Source organism: Botryllus schlosseri, chromosome 2 (assembly GCF_051294905.1).
Source record: "Botryllus schlosseri isolate E-star chromosome 2, Bs_hap1, whole genome shotgun sequence".
Taxonomy (NCBI): Eukaryota; Metazoa; Chordata; class Ascidiacea; order Stolidobranchia; family Styelidae; genus Botryllus; species Botryllus schlosseri.
Genome location: NC_137237.1, coordinates 35946760 through 35963103, shown reverse-complemented (window position 1 = coordinate 35963103; position 16344 = coordinate 35946760). Strand labels below are relative to the sequence as shown.

The following is a 16344-nucleotide window of genomic DNA, read 5'->3' as shown; positions in this document are numbered from 1 at the left end:
CGACTGTTCTGTCCAGTACTTACCCTTCCGCGTGACGTAGTTAACGAAATATAATACTTACAACAGAAGGGAAATGCATTCTATACTGAATACTCACTTTTTGTCATGGAAAAGGAGTCAGCGTGGCGATCCAAATTTGTACGCTATTGTACGCAGAATTCAGCAGCTATGTAGAATACTCTTCAATACACAGAACGAATCGTTCGATGAAAACACTGATTGGGAAGTAACTCCATCACGCATGTTTGCGTCTTTAACTTTTCATATAAGATTCGTGTTAAGGATTCATGCTGATATACTTGTCATGAAACTTTAGGGCCATGAGGTGCCAATACATCTTCTGCATCATTCTACATCATCTGCTAGTCCATCGTCCAAAGTAACGTCCATTTACAATAACCTGCTAATACGCTGAAACTAATCTTTCAATCACTCGATGACAGCGGACATGAGACCTTACCAGTTGATGGCACGCAATTGGTCGCGCGTACGTATACAATACAAAAGTCATCGACCTAATTCAACATTGTGAATTGTGCCTATCTCTGTAAGAAAGGCGGCATGTTAAATTTTTTGTGATAAAAGTAGGCTATTCCTAAGCTACTGATCGATCTGTATATTCTGCGAATTCGGTAGCCTTTGGGAGACAAAAACCGACTTTTCAGACGCCAATACCGGGCCAACCCCGTGTCCAAGCCGTTGAATCGGATATCATCGCGTTCAGTTCGACGAGAGGAAAACGGGGATAACTCTGTCGAACCCCTAAGACCAGCGGTTGTCGATCGGTATTTCGATCTATGTTCTGATACCGACCGATCGAAAAACCTACTGCGTAACCCGTATTGGCGTACCATCACGGGTTTTTGGAAGAAAACTTTTTTCTACGCGTCTCAGCCCCATTTCCCGGGTATCGTTGGAATCTTAATCGAATTACGCGTCTGCCGGTACCAAATTTATCCGGCTACGATATTCGGTTGGCGAGAAATCGGTGATTAAAAAAACTGTGAAAAAAGCGCTATACACTGTTTTTTGAAGGCCGATCCCGAGTCGGCTGAAAGTCCGATACGATCGTATCGGGTATCGGTCTACGCGGGGCCCGAAGACGAACGCAGCGGTACCTCGTGTGGCCCAGTGGTGTGAACGACCGAGACGGAACCTCGAAAAGGCCGCCTATGAAAAACGTGAACTTCTCGGATGATCCACCGATCCAGGATAATCCGAGGATTATAATCGAAAAACTCACATAACTCCGCTTCTACTGGTCGGAATTGAGTCAAATTTGGTTTGCATCGTCTTTGAAGACAGCTAAACAATTTCATGGGGTTGGCAGAAAAATTCGAATTCTTTTTCAAAATTTCACCTAATAAATTAAAATTTTTAATTTGATCTGCGGAGTCCTTTACTTGTTAGAATTGAACCAACTTTGGTGTGCAGTGTTCTTAGGGTAACCTGACAATTTAATAAGTCAATGGCTGGAATCCGAAATTTTACTTTATTTTTGAACAGCCCTAGTGTACGTACGTACAGTCCATTTATGATCAGTGCGGGACTTGAAGCACAGTCCTGCAGGCATAGGCGGAGCCTGGAGCCTATTCAATCATATTACGTCGCATGCCATGCAATACCTCGTTTACAATGATGATGACCCCATTAAACGCCAATGTAATCAAGGAGGTTCGCAATTCGAAATTAAGATAGGTTGGGATTAGTTTATACAGGGTTTGGCGCTTTGGCCATGTTGATAATTGTAATTATAATTGATCGGGCAGGGTTATTACCAAAGGAAGTCATATGGGCGAATCGAAACCGTTAGTTGATTTGGCGGAGACAAATACTTTGTAAGTGGCCGGGATGGTAATATCTAGAGATATCATAATGAAATGCTATTGTCTCACGTACATTTCTACTTGTAAATGTACAGTACGAGTGCACAAGCACATACGTACATTTATGATTAATGCGGGATTTGAAGCACAGGCCTGCAGACATAGGTGGAGCCTGGAGCCTAATAAATCACATAATGTCGCATGCAATACCTCGTTTACAATGATGATTATCTCATCATGCGCCAAGGTAATTAAGGAGGTTCGAAACCGCAACTGGCTGGTATCGCAACTGTGGATCATATCACTACGTTTTCTCGCGACGCTCTCACAAATTGAGTGCCCTTGAATTCGAGATCTAGACGTGTCTCCGAGTACAGGCGAATGTTGTGTTAGCTTTGCTGGATTTCAGGCGGTGCGTTCTCTTCGGTATCAAGCAGAATATTCATACACGCATCTGTTTAGAATTAGGTTTGACTAGTCTGACTATATGATGGATATACTAACCGACTCTGACTGCGACAACGAAGCATTTGATCCTAAGCCAATAAAGCTCGGAAGATATGCCTCTTCTGACAAAGGTACGTACCATGTACTTCCGTATGATTACATGTATTTCAATATATCAGTGGTTCCTAATTATATATTGAACAAGTGGAAATAGTCTAGAGGGTATTAAAGGACAACAGAAAGGTGGTATAACAATCTTTCGATTAAATTATAATCGCAAATTTACATTTGACAAATACATCAAGGTACGGCTCGTTCGTTGGGCTTTCTGAGACATAGGGACTATACGCCATGTGTTTCGGTCATCGTAATTTATGTAAAATGTGTGTCATGTGCGTATACAATTATGCATAGTGTTGGTATGTTTCTTCCCTGTACCATCATGAATGATTCAGTTTACTGATATGATCATACAGCTTCTTACACGAGTAGCATAATATTAGTTGTTTCGCTTGAAGCAGGCCTACAGTAGGCCTATATCTATGTTGAAGTCGAAACTGGAAGTATTATCTCTACTCTTTACTCAACTATCAAATGTCTATACCACATTTCAGTTAATTTACTATTCGAACAGAGCAATGATACAAAGTTTTAAATTATTGATTCGAGCCCGAAATAATTCCAATGCTGACGCCAAGTTTTGAAAACGAACCATTCATCATTATGTCTATTATCAATTGAGTCAATTTGATGAGGAGTAATGTTTCGCAATGTTTCGATGATCGATGATATGGTATATTTCATCAAATAGCGTTGTTATCCACGTACAATGTACATTGTGCAATATGTTTACGGTTTGCTGACAAGGATATTACGTGATGTGTTCGCTCCCTTATTACTACCGTGTACCATGAGCCAGGGGTGTCAAACTCGAATTGCTTCGCCGGTCGGATTCAGACCTTCAAATCGCTCGCGGGGCGGACCAGTTACATCAATCAAAAATGTTACCTCAAAATCAACGCCTCAGTTGAGCACTTGAATACTCAATTATACAGCCCATGTATGATGCGGTTATACTCTATCAAACCCGTTATTCGCAAACAATAGAATTTTTTCAAGTCCGTAATAGAACCTAGTCCACGAACCTAGTCCAACCTTTGACGACTTTGTTATTGTCGATCCGTCTGCAACAGTAATTAAAGGCAAAGTCGCTATTGCTCTTCGTTGATTTTAACTATGTTTCATATCGATTTGGGGAACATCATTTCGTATGGTATATTTTGATGCTGTCATCTTACCAAGTTTCAAGACTATGACTTTATGACTAGCGCAGTAATTTCGCTGTCAAAGTCGAGCATCTAGTAATCAGCCCGCGCCAATATATGGTCGACTTTGATAACGTACTTACTACTTTAATTATTGGGTCACAGCCTTAAATCTTCATACAATGTTAGATGCCATCATGAAGATATACAATCCGAAATTTTGCCATATAGGAAACAATCAAAATGTACACATACCAATACTGTTTTTCGTGAAAAATCAGTTATGCGGTAGGCTGAAGGTCAGGTGATTGCATCTTACACTGAACCAATTTTTGAGGGTGTGACTCGGTGATCAGGATAGTAATTTCGTTATGATAGTCGAGTATATCAAGTACATCGTTGACCTGCCATCTAGGCTACCGCATGATAGATTTTTCACAAAAGCCGAAATTGCTATAATGCTATATGTAGGTTTTGAATGTGTTTTATCCCGCGGGGGATAACAAATATCGTATTGTATATTCTGATGGAGACATCTAGCACTGTATCGAGATTTAAGGCTGTGACTCAATTATTACGGTAGCAATTTCGTGATTAAAGTCGCGTATGTCAGGGTGCGCGCTGATTTGGCATTCAGCCTGCCGCATAGCAGATTTTACTGCAAAAGCCAGTATTGGTATGTGTACAATTTAAATATATTTCATACGGCTATGGATAATCAAATTCATATTGTATATCTTGATGAAGGAATCTAATACTTAACCAAGTTTCAAGGGTGTGACTCTATAATTACAGTAGTAAGTACGTTATCAAATTCGCGTATCCAGGGTCTGCGTGCGCTGGTCGACATTATATCGGCGCGCGCTAATTTACTAGATACTCGACTTCGACAGCGAAATTACTATGCTAGTCATATAGCCATAGTCTTCAAAATTGGTACAGCGCAAGATGACAGCATCAAAATATACCATACGAAATTATGTCACCCAAATCGATATGGAACATAGTTAAAATCAACGAAGAGCAATAGCGACTTTGCCTTTAATTACTGTTGCAGACGGATCGACAATAACAAAGTCGTCAAAGGTATCTGGGCCTGACAGTCACGTGGTTTTCCGAGTGTCCACACCACCTTTGAGTTCACGCTGGTCCAACAATCTCCAGTAATATAATGGCAAATACGGTGAGGTGTGCGCACTATAATGTGAATTATCTCGCAGTCATTTCTCGGTCATCATCAGCGACTAAATTTTCGAAGATTGATTACCTTGTAAGGAAGGTATCATGTTATGGGCGATTGCACGCTACTCGAGAATTATTTAATTTGACACCTTCGAGTGAACTCAACCAACATCTCAAAATGATACGATACATTTATATGATTGTAAAATTGTCTACAGCATCACATACATCTGCATGTAGCGTACCAGTTACTCACTGTTAATGTTAAATACAGTATGGGCACTCCTTTTACCAAAACTATCTATTCAAATGCGACGCATCAGTCACTCTTGAATCTAAAATGACAGACAACACGATACATGATACATGCAACACGATAGTCTAACCTACGCAAATTCGTTTCATCACAGCTAATCGGAACAAGCATCTTTCAGATACTGTTGATAATGAAGATGATGTCAATGCCCGGAAGAGGCTTGGATCTTCGCTACATATCATCAGTCAAAATGAGATGCAGAATGATAGAGGTGGCTCATGTGAAACACCTCCTATGAATAAAAGACTAAAATCACTCGATCGTCAATATAACGACGGAGAGGCTGGACCCAGTGGACATGAAGAGGGTGAGTTTACAATATTTTGCCACATTTCATTTTCAACATAAGTGTTCAACCTAATATTCTCATATTCAACAGTACCAAAATATATTGATGACAATTTATTAATTCGTAGTGGTATTACTATTCCAATACATTTATCGTTCTAGCATATAGGTACAATGTACATTGTACATGGTCGGTAGGATTAGTGAAACGTTACACACAGAACTCCTCTATCCCGCAGGAAATGAATAAATACCTAAGGCATCATTTTTCAGATTATGAAATGGACCCAGATGCGCACGAGGAACTAGACGAAGACTTTGAGGAGTCATGTATCAGTGAAGCTTCGGAATATGAGCCACAGTCTTCATCTTCGACTACGGACAGTTTCAGTAGCGATGATGGCAGGGAAGAAGAGAAAACCCGGTAACCCGCAACATCTCAGCAAAAGTCATCCACTTCAGACTGTTGCGACACCAATATCAACAGCAATAATGAGGCAGCCATGGATATCTCATGTGGCTCACAGTCATCAACGTGGGCTCCAGATGGTTCTGATTGTGAGTGGACAGACCTGGAAACCTCAACGCCAAAGAAGAAAGCTGTGACTTCAAGGATAAAGAAAAAGCGGGCAAGGCCGAAGAAAAAAACGGCAAGGCCATGCCTTTACTGCAAGAAGTTCCAAACGAAACTTAACCGACATTTAATAAATAAGCATCCTGAGGAAGATGAAGTCAAAGAAGCTCTGGCTTTAAGTGGAAAATTACGGCTCCTCAAATTCGATTTATTAAAGAAGCAAGCAATCATGCAACACAACAAAAAAATGCTACAACTGCAGATGCCATCGGTCTGTGAAAGAAAAAGCCGTCTTTCCCAATTGAAAATTTGCCAGAATTGCCAGGGTTAAACTTGGTTTCTCGTTTCAAGAGCGTCAAGAGCGCCATAGATGGACTCGTGAAGAAACAGCTGAAATCCTAAACAGATTCAAGGATGTAATTTATGAGGAAGGAGACAGCAACAAAGGCAGCTTGCCAGGTAGAGTGGAATGGGTTTGTTCGTTTGTGGTATTCATGGTGTTTGTCGACTACTATGGTCATTCCCCCCATAATTGCCGACTTTTAGCAGGGCCCACTTCTGGGCTTTTATAAGACGCCGCTTACAGGGATGAGATGGCGAGGGGGAATGTAAATTGATGCTGTGTGTTCGCGTAATATACATTTATTAGTTATTGATCATGGCAGTGAAGATATCGATTTCTTTGGATCCTACTTCCGAGCTAGGCCAACCTTCGATGTTATATGATTTCTTCTGACCGTCGTCGTTGAAATACCATTGAACCTTACAATAGTTATATGCAGCTAGTTGCCCAAATTATAGATTTAATGAAATATGCTCGTGTCTTTTTAGGGTACAAAGAAATTGGAGAATTTGTGGAAAGCAGTGACATCCTGAAAGGTTTACCGGACATGCAGAGGATAAAAATGGTTAAAACCAAAATCTTCAATGAGAGAAAAAGATGCCGCTCTGCACTGCATAAGGGGATGTCACAAATGCACGAATAGTCATGGACTATGACATCAGACTTTCAGCACGTAGCGTCAGTGATCTCTAGCACTGACGACTGTAGATTACGATTGAGCAATTTCGTTTAGTACCTGGTGGCAATTTTAAATGTACAATTCGTTTCATGATTTTCGTTGCATTCTCTTCACAACATTTTGTTGCGAATGTGTTTTGATAAATTGGTTTCGATCGCATGCTTCGAACTATTTCATTTCTTGGTGTGATTTAGCAGGTTGACATTGGTAGAATCGAACGATTTTTTGGCCGCTTTCAGCATTGGCTGGAGGATGCACCCATGGCTCACCATGGGGCGTAGCCGTATTGCTCGAGGTCCGAATTACTGAACAGTGAACAAGTTGGCGTATGGCTTAAAACAAATGGAAGTTAGCAATTATCAAGTGCCCAAGATTATCACGAATCAAGATTCAATGTGATCTGCTGTAGGGTTTTTAAGAGAAACATGAATTTGGAGCGAAGTTTATACGGTAACTCCTTACAATTTGACGCGGCTATAACATGGCGAGAGTCTGAGATCGGTTTAGAGACATGTTAAAGTGGTCTTTATTCGGTAATATTGGATCAAAAAGTGTACAGTGCCTTAGGGGAAAAATTGCCTCATACCTGCTAGTAGACTGTATGGTCCATGAGACGTTATACTTCCGAGGGATATTAGGGCTGCTTATATTAAACCGAATATATTTATTACCTAATTAGAACTTGGATCTGCTATCGCGACAGAGTAGCCACGGCTGGCCAACGAATGTCATAGTGATTTGGATACTAGCCGTAAAAAACTGGTGATCTAATCTGCAGCATGGCCAACTGTAGCTTCTTATAAAGACACATGTTCCGTATTTTCACAGCAGTTTTCAAACGCAAATATGTGCGTGGTGAAATGGCGTGGTCATTGGTATAATGCACAGCTGCAACACCAATGGGTTGTTGGTTCGAGTCCGGCTGAGGACGACACGAGAATTCCTACCCAAGTGTTGGAGGTTTATCTAGGCTCGTCGTCATCCTGTGATCCGCGTAAGCGGTGATTTATAAAAGCCTAGGAGTGGGCTGTGCTAAAAGTCGGTGAATACGGAATCAAAAAATGAATGTAGGCATACTCTAAAACTACGAAATTAGTCAAAACACCATGAATAAAAAACAAACAAACGGCGAATTATATATCGCGATCATCGATATCGTACAAGGATGACGTCGTGGATTTCAAATAGTGACGTCAAAAGTGATTGTCATTGGTAAATGACTCTTTTGACGAAACTGGTTCCCGAACCTTGTCATATAATACGACGTCAATGTCCACCTTAGTTCAGTAACAGCAATGGTCATGGTCTGGTAATTCAAAATGGCGAATTGTCTCCTTAAGTAACAAATGTCCACTAAAGTGGTCTATTAGATATTGAAAAAGTTGGGAAAAATTAGGGCGACCGCAGTTGGAGGACATTTCGTGTATATTCTAAACGCTGCGATATAAACCGCAAATCACCAGTGACAAAGCGCGGAATCGATATTCCAAAACCAATCGAGTTATTTTCAGACGCCTAGCTTGTCTCCTTCTGTTGGCGATAACTGTCGCCCAACTGCTTCAAAACAGGACTGTCCACCAAAGTAGTCTAATAGGTAAATATATATATATATATATCTTAATCTGAAGTGCATTGCCGCATCGAAAAAATTATAGCTATACGCGGTACGCTGTCGATTTTCAATATAGTCAAGAAATGAAATAGCCCACCTTTAGTGTTGCGTAATCTGCCTTGTCATTATATGCTTGTAACTAGTTCCGGGCTTGCGGTGCTAGTCTTCTTGGCTGCATGAAATAGGATGTTTTAGCATGCCGAATTTGTAGCCACAGCGAGATTCGAGTATTAAGCGAGGCTAGATAGTCTACCCTTAACAGAGAACTTGCATATACATTCAAATATATATATATATATCTTAATCTGAAGTGCATTGCTGCATCGGGAAAATTATAGCTATACGCGGTACGCTGTCGATTTTCAATATAGTCAAGAAATGAAATAGCCCACCTTTAGTGTTGCGTAATCTGCCTTGTCATTATATGCTTGTAACTAGTTCCGGGCTTGCGATGCTAGTCTTCTTGGCTGCATGAAATAGGATGTTTTAGCTTCAAACTCAATGCATTAGCATGCCGAATTTGTAACCACAGCGAGATTCGAGTATTAAGCGAGGCTAGATAGTCTACCCTTAACAGAGAACTTGCATATACATTCAAATTTATGCGACTTCGGCTATATTGCCGGTTAACATTATAGCCGCGCACAGAACTCATTATTATATTATAGCTATACGCGGTACGCTGTCGATTTTCAATATAGTCAAGAAATGAAATAGCCCACCTTTAGTGTTGCGTAATCTGCCTTGTCATTATATGCTTGTAACTAGTTCCGGGCTCGCGGTGCTAGTCTTCTTGGCTGCATGAAATAGGATGTTTTAGCTTCAAAATCAGTGCATTAGCATGGCGAATTTGTAACCACAGCGAGATTCGAGTATTAAGCGAGGCCAGATAGTCTACCCTTAACAAAGAACTTGCATATACATTCAAATTTATGCGACTTCGGCTATATTGCTGGTTGACATTATAGCCGCGCACAGAACTCATTATTACGTTATTAGCTATTGGAGAAATCTCAACGTAATTCAATCTGCGTTCACAATTCGCGTAAGCTAATGCTGCATCGAGAAATTATAGCTAAATTGAGTTTAAATTGACACGAAAATACATTGGTCTTACCTCATCTGTGATACCTGCATCCCTGCGCACATGGCAATACTTGTAATAGAAATGTGAAGTTTTCAGAATGCGAATTGCTTTACGTCGGAACTAAACATTCTAATTCGTAACGCCAGCGCGGCGTTTTCTTGGAAACGCAACTATATTTAGAATGTTCTAATTCCCATTATCGATGTGGCCCGACTTCTTGGAATCGCAACTATATTTAGAATGTTCTAATTCATATTGTCGATGTGGCCCGACTTCTTGGAATCGTAAGCAACTATATTCGTGTCATATTTACACGCGTCAATTTCTTGGAATAGTATTCGGCAATATGCGCGTGAGCTTTCGCGTCAATGTAGACATTTATGGTGGCGATATCTGCATTATCAAGTTGCATTCGCAGAATTCCTCAAAATCATTGACTAATTAATGATGACACAGTTGTTATAGTACACACAAACATAGTCTTACATTTATGTGTTATTACTCGAAAAAGGTGTTGTCTCGGAATTTAAGAGAGAATCGGCGGTTATATTCTCAAAACAGCTCAATACGGCTAGTTTGCTCAATAGCCTGGTGGTGAGCGACATGAAATTATACCCAACCAAACCAGGTTCGATTCTAGCTAAGGTAAGTTTTGATGTGGCAATGAGTGACATAGGTGCAGCAATCGACATCGCGCTGGTTGATGGGCTGCTGTGCACCGTATAGATGCGGCAATCAATGCGGTGATGATGTGGCAATGGATGATGTGGCACTATAGGCGTGGCACTTGATGATGTTGCGCAGATGATGTGGCAATGGGTGTGCACTGTGCTATAGGTGCGGCAATGGGTGGATGATGTGGCAATAGGTGTGCTATAGGTGCGGCAATGGGCGGATGATGTGGCAATAGGTGTGCTATAGGTGCGGCAATGGGCGGATGATGTGGCAATGTAGGCGTGGCAATTAAGGCGACGTGGCGAAATTTGATTGGCCTGCAATAAAAGTAGATACCCTCACTACTAGCATGGCCGTCAATTATTGAAGGATACCGACACCGCAAGTACTACCAACTACTTGGAAGATATATCGCTTCTAAAGAATGAGAAACTTGTCTTTACCCATTAATTGTGGAAAAATCTGACCGTCTGAAACCCTCGCAATTGTTGCACGAAGATTAACCTCGTCAACTGATAGTGCGGAGTTGCAGAGAGCTAAGGTTGTATTCTAAAAACTGCTAAACAAGCTGTAACTGTATTTTAACACCCACCTGACCACCGAACTGGTTACACGGAAAAGCTAAAATGTTGAGGCCTTTTGACGAGTACTTTTCAAAAAGTTGTTCCATCTGTTGATAGTTGGATTTCGTCTTGCGTCATTGAGACGCGACGTTCACTACCATACAGACCTGGCCCCTGCATTGAATGCGACGATTTCAGAAATGGAATTTGAAAAGAAAAGGCGATACGTCGATATCATGTGTGGTCAAAGCATTGCTGGTATATCTCCGTACCACGGGGAAAGTAGACATAAGCCATCACGACAGGAATAATTAATCATGTTCAGCTAACTTCAGGATGCAGAAGTTGGAAATTGGCTTGTGTGCCTAATATAATACTTCCGACATATTCAGCTGCGATACATGTCATCTGGCAGCGCTCTTGCATCATTGTTGATACAACTTTTGCTGCTGTGCCAAAACCTTGTTATCTTTTTCGGCGCTGATCTTTTCTATGCTACGGGTGTCACTTAGTTCAGGAGTCGGACTACTGAATAAAATGTTGGCATATCTGTACGAGTTGGATAAGGATAATGGATTTGGTTTTGCTGAAAAATCAAATTGAAACTGAGATGGACAGGCTAATATCAGAACGTGTCGCATCCCAAGAACGTCGGGCCTGGCCAATAAAATGTCGGCGTATCCGCGAGAGTCCGATAATGAATTACGCGTTATTGAAAATCTTCGAGTGTATACTGAGAAAGATAAGATCTTAATCAGCCGCTCACAAGTTCACATTTGGACCGCGGTCCGCCAGTTGAGTACCCTTATAGAGGATCATTAACTGTAATGAAATGAAGGTGTATACCAGTGGTTCCCAACGTGGGCGATATCACCCCCCAGGGGGCGATTTGGCGGTCCAGGGGGCGAAAATAACGAAGGGGGCGATAGGGGGTCGAAATCGGATGAAGGGGGCGATAGGGGCGATGGCGCTTTAAAACGGCTATATCGGAGTATGGACCGTAACTACCGCACCCCAAACTCCCCAATTGGGGGTGAGGACCCGAACTCGAGTGGGGCACAAAATTATAGAGTAATTTTTTAGAAATTTATTCACTTTTTCAAAAAAATTTCGCGCTGGCGCGATTTAATCATTTAATATATCTTGATTTTGGGGTAGGCCTACCCGTCACCCAACTAAAATACGCATGATTTATGAAAATAGGAGACTTCGGCGTCGGCTATTACTGAGCCACGACGCACCAAGACATGTGGAGTTAGAGGCCATGTTGCATGCGACTCCGAGAAGTGTGCCAGAACGATCATCAGCGAGAAGACCTTGGCCGAAAAGGAATGCCCTTGGGCTGACCGAAAACTTCGATACATATGTTTCATTGTCCATAGGCGCCTCAACGGCTTGCGTCGAATGTTCCTGTCCTGGCGACTTTAACCCTACAGGACAAATGCCATCCCGCAAGGAAAAAAATATTTGGCAGTACAGAAATACAAATTTGATATCATGCGCGAATTTTATTTTGGTACGTTTTGACGATTTCCGTATTTCCATATCTTCTGACATAGCAGATATAGTAGGTCACGAAATAGCATCATGTAACGAAGTCAATATAACAACGATTCCGTCCGAAGATGTTCAATTATTATTTAGGGGTCCCACCTTTTCCAGCACACCACGCTCAGCTCTACCGATAAATCTGATTACGCGAGCAGAAAGATGAAAAATTTATAGCAATATATATGTAATTCCCGACCATATTGAGCGATTCAAACATGAATTATATAATTTTGTCGCGCTTCGCGATTTTAGGCGAAATACGGTGGCTCACCAAACAGTAGGCCTACATGAAATAGGGTATAGCTGATATGTAGCGACAGAAGGCCTACTGGCTGAGGGGGGTCTTGGGTTTGGTTTGTCACCCTATGGGGCCAAAGACCAACGTTTTTTTGGGGCGGGGGCTGACAAAGTGCTGTTTTTCGGTTCCCAATATTTGGGGGGCGATGATCGGTGTGGAGCTTCAGAAGGGGGCGATGAGTCGAAAAAGGTTGGGAACCACTCGTGTATACGAACGTACTGAAGCTGACAAGATCAAACTATTTTCGAAAACATTTTATTTTTAAAATGATGCGATGCTAGTGCAACTTCATCCGTCTTGGGCGAAGACATATTGGGATAATAGGCATGAGCTGCCGTTCTTTTTACTAAAATAAATCTGTTATGAGCCGACTAAAATAAATCTGTTATGAGCCATTCCCGTCCGGAACAATTTGAAGTTACGACTGTAGGAAAATCACGACCTTATTAAACTTTGTCACCACGGAGAACACCATTCATTGTAGAGTAGATGTCGGAGCCCTACAGTGTTAATAGCAAACCATAACAATATCGGGTCTCCCACCACCAAGGAGTGGACTCATCAGTGAAAGGCGGGGAAATGCAATGCAAGAAATCCATCATTCGAACAATCACCTGTACTTGTCCAGAGAAACGGAATTGCCGTCTATGTCATCAGCATTGAACTCGTAAATGGTTTTTGCCGTTTTCCAGTTGTCACTAGAGCCGCCACAGGCCTGTGAAATGAACATATTGGAATACTAACGAACTTCGCTTCAAAGCCGTATGATAGAATAGATTAACTTGAAACGAATGACAACATCCAGCAAGATGCAGTTCAGAAATCGTCTGGGTAATTTCCTAGCATAAAACCAACTTACGATAACCGATGGAAAGCCATTACATTAGCAAGAATTTTTTTCAACTGTGGAAGTCGCTATGTGAACAAGGCGAGTATCCAGATTTCCACGCTGCGAGGTAGTCGCTATGTGAACAAGGCGAGTATCTAGATTGACTAGAGGCATACCTTCCACCATCAAGTATGTACAACAATCGAATCTTAGTTAACAATTTGGTCACTATTGGAAACGTTGCAATCAGTGCCATTACAGGCCGTGTAAATCATGTTTATAGCAGGTTATGTAATAATTCGTCGGATGAATTCAGTTAGAAAAATTACCCCTAAACTTACAGGATTTAGGCATATTCTCCATCATTATAGGTTGTATTGAGACAAAAGACACTTAGCAAATCAACGTGCGAGGTGTCAACACGGTTCGAAATGGAATATCCACTAAAATTGTGTATGGAACCATGCCCTCTTCTGCTGGAAGGTTAGAGTCGGACCGACCGAATATTATAGCAACAGATATTTCAGTCATTACTTTAGAAGTCATCAAATACGATGGTCTGTTAATATTCGTCGTACCATGTACGACAGTGTCGACTTCAAACCATCTGGTTACATACGCTTCAAGCTGTCACTATGACCTCTATATAATATGAATAACAGAGTAATTGGTAGCCCAATTAGATCAAGGATCGCTCCACAGTAACGCATTTCAGTAAATTCACTCACCATGATGATGCCGAATCAAATATGCCAATGAAATTAAACTAACGAGAACAACTAGGCTGTATTTCATGAAAAAATACCTCAATCTCAAGATTTCGAATTGGGTAGGCTAATAGGAACATTGGACACGAAATTGCAGAAGATATTATCCTTTCCACGTCGTATTATATATCGACGAACTTCTGATTTCGGACATCAGGGTCAGGTTCGTTTACGATTTGTGCTGAGAGTAGCCTACAGTAGATCATTTGACAGCTCGTATGTAATATTGTTTGGAAGCTGTCACAAGATGCTACCATTAGGGAGTGGCTGGTGCAATGTCGAATGTATACAATCAGTCCAGTCCCGTCATACCTACAAAGCAATATGACCGGAAGGCTTACGAGAATATTACCATCAGAGGTAGGCCACTCGTGGCTGCTTATTCCGAATTGAAATCAACTCAACAGGTTTTGTGAGGGGTCAGACACCTTATTTTATTATTATAGTGAACCTGCGCTACGTGACCACTTGTCCGCGGTATTGGGTGTGCCACACACACACGCACACCTGTTCCTAATTAGATTCCGTCCTATACGCTATACGAGCTTATAGCATGACAAAGCTGCAGCATCAGATGTGCCCACTCTGACACTGGTACACCATCAATGTCCGGGGTACGGCAGCTGCCATTCATAACATACAAGGAGCTTTAAAGGTCACGAGCGCCCAAAAAGGAAAAATTTAACAGGTTTTGAAGCTTCAGGACATGAGGGATTTCCGACATTACACGCACTGCGGAGACTGCATACAACATGTATTCGCACATTGCAATGCACGAACATGCGATAATTTTGACCTCTAATAACCACCACTATCCACCACTTCTAATTAATTTTATTGGTCGATGCGGATCACAAACTACAACAGGACTTGTTCGGGTTACGAATATGCACCGTATCACGCTCGCTGATAGATCTCATGCGTCGCTAAGGGCACGTATAGGAGTTCGCCATGATTGCTATTCTACTTGCAGGAAGAGCTATCCTTGCCTCAACGCCCCTTCATCTAACTGACGAATACTGTTGGCGTAGTGCTACTTGGCAAGGGGACGGGATCAAAAGTGTGATGATTAACGTAGAGGGTAAATAATGATTGGATTAGATCAAATGTAGGACGCGTGACACTTATTACCAAGCTACTTTCGAGCAGCTGCATACATTTGGCATGGGTACTGTGCGTTTGTTTAGTGAGATTGGAACTCGCTTGTCGAAACCAGAATAAATCCGCATTTTTGTTTCCGATATCTGGGATTTCCATCGTCATTTTCAAAGGGAGTATATAGTGTTGAAAAGCTCACTTTCCTTCATTTCTATACGCCCCTGTCTGTATAATGAGAAAACGTCACGGTGGCTGTCCATTATCAAAATGCGCATATGTCACTCGTCACGAGTTATAAGGATACTAGGAGAGAACGTATTCTCATACGATGTTATGGAGTAGGCCTAACTCATTAGTGACGTTTCATCATATCTTAGGCAAGTTTAAGTTGACCTTGTAGAGCGCCAGAGGCCGCCTGGTTCTGTGCGGCATCCCTAAAATTTTCGGAGACAATATTGGCAGCCAATGACCAATTTCGCACAACGATACATAAATAGCCTACAACATACTGTGGTATCAGTCGTAGCACCAACTCTAGCACTTCGCGGGAATAAAGGCTGACGATCTCGCACTGGCTGACTCGCCGATACGAGTCAGTATATGATAATTCACAAACTGAAAAGCGTGGTATTTACAAGTATAGCACAAATTTAGACTACGCTCGGTATGTCACTTTTGTGTTGAGTTTTTCTTTTTTACTGGCACATGAGTTATGTTGAGATGAGATTGGAGGAGTATTTGTCACGGATGTTGAGATTAGCGAGATTTTCTTTCATTCCCCTAAAAAGACGCTACGCTACCGTGGCTCGGTTGCGAAAACAAACTGCTGAATTATCGATGTTCGCACTTCGAATGGGAACGTGAACGTGAAGCGAGCGTTCGCATCACCCATACCAAATACAATCACTTGATTGAGTAGTGGGTGTAGGGCGTAGGGTTTAGGT

The 16344-nt window shown here is 41.6% G+C and overlaps 1 protein-coding gene and 1 long non-coding RNA gene across 5 annotated transcripts in view; one reads left to right on the top strand and one right to left on the bottom strand.

Annotated features, from left to right (window-relative positions):
• The window catches only part of LOC145458718 (phospholipid hydroperoxide glutathione peroxidase-like), a 40216-nt gene extending 25832 nt beyond the window's left edge, over positions 1-14384 (bottom strand). For all 3 annotated transcript variants that reach the window (XM_080337179.1, XM_080337193.1, XM_080337186.1), the window contains exons 1-3: positions 14264-14384; positions 13321-13421; positions 10887-11031 (exon numbers count right to left, since the gene is read on the bottom strand). In XM_080337179.1, the coding sequence (XP_080193305.1) occupies positions 10887-11031; positions 13321-13421; positions 14264-14266 (249 nt within the window). In that variant the 5' untranslated portion in view covers positions 14267-14384. The remainder of the gene's footprint in view (positions 1-10886; positions 11032-13320; positions 13422-14263) is intronic.
• LOC145458802 (uncharacterized) lies at positions 1971-7079 on the top strand. Of its 2 annotated transcripts, XR_013921189.1 has the most exons (3): positions 3434-5343; positions 5598-6357; positions 6730-7079. It is a non-coding gene; the product is annotated as an uncharacterized LOC145458802 (long non-coding RNA). The 2 variants fall into 2 exon arrangements; XR_013921193.1 differs by lacking the exons at positions 3434-5343; positions 5598-6357 and adding an exon at positions 1971-2404.
• Positions 14385-16344: the final 1960 nt, after the last annotated feature.